Source organism: Oryza sativa, chromosome 7 (genome assembly GCF_034140825.1).
Source record: "Oryza sativa Japonica Group chromosome 7, ASM3414082v1".
NCBI lineage: Eukaryota > Viridiplantae > Streptophyta > Magnoliopsida > Poales > Poaceae > Oryza > Oryza sativa.
The window spans coordinates 25,185,674-25,193,761 of record NC_089041.1 but is presented as its reverse complement, the minus strand read 5'-3'; the positions used below and the strand labels follow the sequence as shown (position 1 = coordinate 25,193,761).

The 8,088-nt window shown below is 44.2% G+C and overlaps 2 protein-coding genes across 3 annotated transcripts; both read left to right on the top strand.

The window, feature by feature from the left end:
• The first annotated feature begins 518 nt into the window (after nt 1-518).
• LOC4343862 (uncharacterized) lies at nt 519-3,106 on the top strand. The gene is made up of 3 exons (XM_026027261.2): nt 519-846; nt 1,526-1,747; nt 2,699-3,106. Exons 1-2 carry the CDS (start codon nt 574-576, stop codon nt 1,745-1,747), a joined length of 495 nt encoding a protein of 164 aa, XP_025883046.1. The 5' UTR covers nt 519-573; the 3' UTR covers nt 2,699-3,106.
• Nucleotides 3,107-4,439: 1,333 nt separating this feature from the next.
• On the top strand, nt 4,440-7,656 carry LOC4343861 (pectinesterase QRT1). Of its 2 annotated transcripts, XM_015791229.3 has the most exons (5): nt 4,440-5,049; nt 5,206-5,395; nt 5,496-5,702; nt 6,710-6,945; nt 7,315-7,656. In XM_015791229.3, the coding sequence occupies exons 1-5, from the start codon at nt 4,712-4,714 to the stop codon at nt 7,460-7,462; spliced, it is 1,119 nt and encodes a 372-aa protein (XP_015646715.1). In that variant the 5' UTR covers nt 4,440-4,711; the 3' UTR covers nt 7,463-7,656. The 2 variants fall into 2 exon arrangements, with proteins under 2 accessions (XP_015646715.1, XP_015646716.1); XM_015791230.3 differs by lacking the exon at nt 7,315-7,656 and having other exon boundaries at nt 4,459-5,049; nt 6,710-7,089.
• Nucleotides 7,657-8,088: the final 432 nt, after the last annotated feature.

Genomic DNA, 8,088 nt, shown 5'->3' with positions numbered 1-8,088 from the left:
TATCGTTAAGCAAACCACGATTTCTAAAGAACTTACATAGCCAAAACAAAGAGTCTTTTCTAAAAGGTGGTAATAACGTAAGTCTAAGTATGTTGATACAAGTGGTATCGTTCCTCCAAATTTTTGTGTCTAGATACTCAATTCTCATCCTATCTCTTTTAACTATTGGGCCATATTTAACACATTCTCTCCTAGCACTTCTCTTTCTTTTCCTTGAGTGAATAATCATAGCCATCATTAACAAAAATAGATTGGCAGCAACATCAAAAATTAAAATCTTGGTCCTCTTATCCATATACTCTCTCCGTAAAAAAAAAAAGGAATCTAGTACGGGATGTGTGACACATCCTAAAAATATAGACATATGTATTTCTAAATTTATTGTATTAGAATATATTATATTTAATACTGGTTTAATTTTTTATTGGACGTAGGGAGTACACTACAACTATCAAAGAAAAATAAACACGTTGCTCAAATCATCTCATCAAAAGGTAGAGTAATTGCCCACATCGCCCAGTCCCAGACCCAGCTGCTGAGCTCCCACTGCCACCGCCATACTCGAGGCTGGCCATGAAGGCTCCCGCCGACCACCACCACCACCACCACTCCTCCACGCCGCCGCCGGCGACCAAGATCTCCATCCCCATCTCGGCCGCCGCCGGCGGGGCGGAGGCGGCGCTGCTCGGGAAGGGGCGGTACAAGGCGTGGGCGCTCGCCGCCATCGCGCTCCTCGCGCTCTGGTCCATGTTCGCCGCCTCCGTCACCATCCGCTGGTCCTCCGGCGACCTCGCCGCCGAGTTCGGGGACCTCCCCGACCCGCTTATCGACGACCTCGACCCCCTCGTATGTCTCCCCTACCCCAACATTCCCTTCCTTCCTTCCAGATCTTGCCGCCACTCGGTGGTCGGTGCCTAATCTCTTCCATTGTTCCTCAACTGTCCGATGTGTACATGCATTTTTCCCAAGTCCCAACGGTCTGACATTGCGAAAAAGGAGATGCATTATTGGTTGATTTCAGATTTCATAGTGGGGATGAAATGGGTACTTGTTTCAGCAAAGTCACAAACAGCTTATTTTATTAGAAATTCACATAGTAGACTAAGCATTCTGCAATCTAGTAATTTTCTCTGTTTATAGAGTTTCATTTGGACATACATTGCATATTTTCTCTTCTGAAAGGTTTAGTTCTGTGCTAAGAAAATGCTCATTATCAAAAAAATGCTAAGGAAGGGTACACGCTCTGCTGGAAACATGATGATTTTTTTTTTTGGTCTGATGGTATTTTAAGTTGTTCCATTACATGGACGAGAAAGCAGTCACCTTTATTTCTTGATTTTGGTGTCTGGAACATATGCTATTTGTGTTAACGGTTTAATTTCCCAAGCTTCATCTGCATAATTGTCTAGTCAATATGACCAGCAGAATCCTAAGCTAAAACATAGACGAGCAAAACTATATGCATTTTTTAGTTGTGAATGAAATCTTGTACTGAAGTTTTGCCTAATTTTTAAATAATGAGTAGGAGATGGAGGACAGAGAGAAGCTAGTGCGCCGGATGTGGGATGTGTACACACGCACCGGTGTTGATCGGGTACGGCTTCCACGGTTCTGGCAAGAAGCATTCGAGGCTGCATATGAGGAGCTTGCTGGTGATGATACGCAGGCTAGTGAGACGGCAGTATCTGAGATTGCTCGCATGTCAGTCCACAGGCCTGAACTTGAACAATCGTCGAACAAGTATTAGGTATGAACAAATTGATCCTATCCCTGATCTTGATGCTGCATGGAGATAGATTTTCCTTCTTTTAAATTATTTATATAATCAAATATCTATGTTTGCTTCGCTGTGAGGATTATGCTGGTCATAAGTGTGATTATCAGATATGAAATGGTTACCAACTTTTGTAACTTAATGAAAAAAGGGTTACTTAGAGACTAGAGTTGCTAGCTTACGCAATATTTTCTAAATTTCTGGAATTCTAATACCTAAGTCTGAAGTTTGAGAATTTTTTCAAGCGTGGATGCAACAAAATCAGGGCTGTGAGGCCTCTCTTATCGAACATGGATCCCATTACTGTTAAGCCGTTAAGGGTGTGCCTTTCACTATACCTAGTTCCCATTTGTATGCTTCTTGGTTGGTACTGTATTTTCTCCACTGACTATTGGTTCAAGTATAGAAAGTTCCTATGACTAATGACGTGCCTGTGTTTATTTAGGAGGGAAAGGGATGTAAAACAAGATGCCACATGTTAATTTCAATTTAATAAACTATAACATCATCCAAGGCATCTTTTGGTTGTTAGCATTTCCAATTTTGTACTATTTCTATCTGTGGATGTCTCAACGTAGATGTTAACAAACAATATTATGGGCTATGGCATAACGACTTAACGCATGAAGGATGAAGCACATGGTCATCATTGCAGACTTTAGCTAGAGTACCATGTTGTACTGGTGTAGTGGGCTAGGGACATTCCGCTCCGGTTTCCAAACCTTACTTGCCTCAGTATATCACTCAATCGCTTAGGCTAGTGGGATATAATATCATGGTACTCAATCGCTTACTTGCCTCAGTATATAAATACTGCCTTGCATTTGTGCATCCCCTGCCAAAAAACTGCCAATCTGTAGCAATCTGGTTGTGCTGTCTATGCTGAATTTGTTTGTTCCTAATATATGCTTTTCTATTTTGCAGAAATAAATGTGTAACATTTGGTGAAGTGGAGATGGTAGTTGGAACCTGAATAAGTATTTAGGATTATGTAAAAATTTAATATCCCACTTGAAGATCACTTGCTAAATATGATCACAGTTTACTTGGTTTGTTAGCCAATGCAAAAATTCCACTTCTCTGCAGTATGCAAAGCTTAAGCATATGCTGATGACACAGCAAAATCCCACTTCCTTGTAAAGTTTTTTGGGATCCAGAGTAACCCAAATGAGAATATACCAAATTTCGGTAATCTCCTGAACATATTGTGATTTGTGAAAAGATCAATCACAATAAATTTGGAATTCGGGAATCACTTGTACCCATGTTTTAATCACCCATGAACAAAAACTGTTTTTGTATGCATACATATATGCCATATCTGTTTGTGCATATGGTGATTCTAGAAGCTTCTGGAAATTTCCACAGAACAGCATGACAATTACGAAATCTCTAACCAGTAACCAGTCCATGGGCTGAAACCACAGGACCATTTCATTGTTGCAAGGCTGAGCCTGAAAGTACTAGAGCCTATATTGAATTCATCAATCCCTCATACAAATACGGACTATTTCAGTCCATTTTTATTTGGCACGACCAAGGACATGAACTCGTTTTAAGTTCACACTTGTACAAAGTTGTCTGACTTTATAGGCTGACTTTGATTTTGAGTTGAACGACAAAGTGCGGTCTGAAAAATTGCTTTCACCGTGCTCATTTGTAAACGAAATTTTGATGAAAGTTGTCACGAATAAGCGTGTCGATTTGCTGAATTTTTGAGTAATTTGGGCATAGATCCTACACAACCCATGTTCATTTGATTGCACAGTAAACGGCTTTACTTGAACTGCAGGTTTCTGCAGAAGATTACCTAATCGTCAAAAATAGCTCTAGTGCATTGACCTTTTGACAGATTTCAGCAGTGTTAGGCTCGCACTTACATAATGCTTCTTCGCCTAATCCATTATAACTAGCAATAGGAAACAAAATGGCATTGACCATTGATCTCTTGCCATTCTTCTCATCTGAAGCATTAGCGCTTTGTTTTAGAAAACATTTTTGCCAATCTAATTTTTCTCCATTTAGGTCAAGAAAAGCAGTTAACTATGGACCATCACAATTCACAAGAGCTAGGTAAAAAGGGTTGAGAAAGTGGGACGTGCATGCTAGACTCAACCGTTCTGCACTAACAACCTACTAACTACCCCGTTTGATCAGCCTACCTTGTCCAAATTCCACCACGAAAATTCCCCAAACAAATCTTGGTCTCTCTCGTGCACAACTCATGAACAACCTTTCCAATTCTTGTAATCAATAAAACAAAGCACCAACCATTATGCCATGACATACTAATTAATTAATTAATTAATCACAAAAAAAATACTATGCAATAACTATCACACCCTTATGAGTTCCCTTCCCACAAAACAAGTCCATGCAATGCAACACCATCGTGCTAGCTCTACCAACAATCCACTCTTAAAGAACCATCACGAAACAGTCACTGACAAATAGGTCCCCACTATCACGCAACCTGGATGAAAGCGGCTTTTCGAGCGACAAACCGCTAAAGTTTTTCGTGGACGAAATTAGTCTCATGAAAAAAAAATGGTTTTTCGCGGTCGACGAAACCGTGTACACAACTCCATAAGCAAAAACACCCACTTTTGTGCCCTAAAATGTTAAAAATCTTTGATATATCTCCAATGGGCACACCAAAACACCCATGGCTTTGTGTGTGGCGCTCCCCATATTTAATGGCATCATCACTTCCTCACGCCTCCAACGTCTTCTTGCATTCCATCCTTTCTTCTCTTCTTCTTCTTCTTCTTCTTCTTCACATCGTCGTCGTCATCATCCATGGCGTGTGTAATGTGAAATCAGCGAGCTCGATATATACTCCATTAAGCTAAGCTGGTTGATCTCTCGTGTGTTCCAAATTAATCCGCGTGGTTAATTAGCTCTAGCTAGAGATCGGTAGCTCTCGACTAGTTGGACATGGCCGCCACGGGCGTGCTCGTCGTCGTTGTGGCGCTCGTGTTCGCCGTGACGGTGGCTGGCGGCGGCGGCGCCGGAGTAGGAGGTGATGGCGGGTTCATCACGTGGGAGGACCTGAGCATGCCGGCCGGGGCGGCGCGGAGCAGCACGTGGGACGACACGGCCGGCGGTGGCGGCGGCAAGAGGAGCGGCGGCGGCGGCGGCGGCGAGCAGCGGACGACGATCGTGGTGTCGCCGGACGGGACGGGGCACTCGCGCACCGTGCAGGGCGCCGTCGACATGGTCCCCGCCGGCAACACGAGGAGGGTCAAGATCGTCGTCAGGCCGGGCGTCTACAGGTACGTGGGTGTTCGACCGATCGATCGCCTCCCCACTACCTGTCCCTCTCGTAACCGCCATGGACGAGTTAATGTCGTCCTATCTCGCGAAGCTTTTTAAGACTGGAATTGAAGCTGCAATGGCGCTGACCTCGCCGGCGACGGCGTGCCGTGCAGGGAGAAGGTGACGGTGCCGATCACGAAGCCGTTCGTGTCGCTGATCGGCATGGGCACCGGCCACACGGTGATCACGTGGCACTCGCGCGCGTCCGACGTCGGCGCGTCGGGCCACCAGGTGGGCACCTTCTACTCCGCCTCCGTCGCCGTCGAGGCCGACTACTTCTGCGCCAGCCACATCACCTTCGAGGTATACACACACCGCACGTCGTCGTCGTCGTCGTCGCCGGCCGGCTCGCCGGCGGCGGCGAAACGTGTTCCTGGATGTAACAAGCGTGGTGGTGGTGCAGAACTCGGCGGCGGCGGCGGCGCCGGGGGCGGTGGGGCAGCAGGCGGTGGCGCTGAGGCTGTCCGGCGACAAGACGGTGCTGTACAAGTGCAGGATACTGGGGACGCAGGACACGCTGTTCGACAACATCGGGAGGCACTACCTCTACAACTGCGACATCCAGGGCTCCATCGATTTCATCTTTGGCAACGCAAGGTCCTTGTACCAGGTAACTAATAAATAAATAAAATTAAACCACAGCTGCTGTTACTACTACTGTTGCTGCCTTTTACTACTGTCTAATTAAGTCAGGATGTTGCCCAAATTAACCACAGGTATTTTTGTGGTAATTCTTGGTAAGGATCAGTAGTGTACTGTTACCATGAGAAATAATCCTATAAGAAAAACCGACTTCTATTTCTATTTAGAAGGGACGCGCACATACGCCACTACACACAACAAGTATGACCGCTGAATACTCGTTTAAAGAGATAGAGAGCAGTTGCAAATCCCTAATCTCACTAAGTTCTTATTGGATGTTTAATACAACATATGTTTTTTCTATTTGACATTGGTCAAATCAAAATTGAACTAACCAATGTCACGTAAATAAAAATGGAGGAAGTATTTTATATTTTTTAAGAATATGTTTATGTATAGCATGATAAAATCTTTGGACACTCTGTCCCCCACACTTTGCTCTAGTTGTCCTCTAGACTAGTAGTACTATACCTTTTATGCTGTGTCTCCTGTTGGTCCGATCAGAGCTGTCACAAACTCACAATTCAGGCATTCACCAACTCTTCCATTTTATACCTTACAGCAAAAGAACTTCTCACTCTGGTGAGGCACCTAGATTAGCACCTTGCTTAACCTAGCTATATAGCTAAGTGGGATAAGGTGGTTAGGCACTTAGCCCTGCACCAATGCCACCAATGCTCTTACACAAATCGGTGTTCAGAATTAGTGGTCACATTCTCTTTCTACCTTCGGCACAACTGTCACTGAATGAAAAATGCCGGAGTGAGTGTTAATGAGAGTGACATTACATGGCAATGTGGTGCCATGATCAATTTATTTTTTTCACGAACATGCAAAAACCTTACACGTCAATATATTATTATTAGATCAATATACAACTGTAACACGTGGAGGCAGTAATATGCCATGATTAAAATGGACAATTAGCTTCTTGGCAGTCTGAATTTTTGTAACTTTGTTTTTTCTTTTTGTCAGGGTTGCACGCTGCACGCCGTGGCGACGAGCTACGGCGCGATCGCGGCGTCGCAGCGGAGCTCGCCGTCGGAGGAGTCCGGGTTCAGCTTCGTCGGCTGCCGGCTCACCGGCTCCGGCATGCTCTACCTGGGAAGAGCATGGGGCAAGTACTCCAGAGTGGTGTACTCCTACTGTGACCTCAGTGGCATCATCGTCCCCCAGGGATGGAGCGACTGGGGTGATCAATCAAGAACAAAGTGATCAACTTTCCTGCCATTTAATCACACACTCAATTTGCTGCTCTTGATTAAAATTACAGTTACAATTATAATTGCAGCTACTCTGTCAGGTTCACATGGCATATTAATATTATTGATCGAAGAGATTATATTTTAGCTGAATTTTACTAGTTACCAACTTACCATCCTCGATGATCAAATGGCATAGGAAGTGGTTGGGAGTTGCATTGCAGGCTCACCAAACAGTCTTGATAGGGGAATTCAGTTACCACATGTGACAAGGCTGTTACCAAATGAGTTCCTTTTCTTTTCTGAAATCCTAGAGACGATACTGCCATATCATATCCGTCAGAAAATGACAGAGAATGTGTCTGAATCTTCTGACAGGACGGTGCTGTTCGGGGAGTACAACTGCAAAGGGCCAGGGGCGAGCACGAAGCAGAGGGTGCCGTGGTCGCGGACGCTCACCTACGACGAGGCGCGGCCGTTCATCGGCCGGAGCTTCATCAACGGCGAGCAGTGGCTCCGGCTGTAGATCATCGCCGATTCTTCACAAGTTCAGAAAGTTCAGACTGCTGCTGGTTCCTTCTCCACTGCAGTCTGCAGATAGAACATGTACCTAGTAGATATAATAGCTGACATGTAACGATGTACCATGTAACAAACTTTGACATACATCCATATGTAGTGAGATGAGCAGCCCCATCATTTCACTTATCTTTATGCTTATTCGTATCGCCTATTATTAGCAAACAAAAAGTAATTTATAGGTAAAATTTAATGATACAAAAGCAAAATGTTGTAAAATAAACCACGATGAAACCATAAAATCAACTTCAAAGATTGAGTTTTATAGAATTCAAAGTTTGCGATATAATGGGACCGGAGATTTGTTAGACCAGCCAATCATAGCAGATGAGAGTTTGCATGTGTAAAGGAACTAGGTAATGCATCATATGAATGTGACATGCTCGTGCCAGGGACATCAGGCCTAACATAACAGAAGATAATGATATCATGGGATGGCATTGGCATCAGGTAGAATTGACTTCAGATCCCAGGATGCCACAAATAGATGATACAGAACTTGAGGAGGAGAAAAAACCACTCATTTTGCAACTTCTTCAGATCAACATGCGCAAGTGCAGTTCATACTTGATG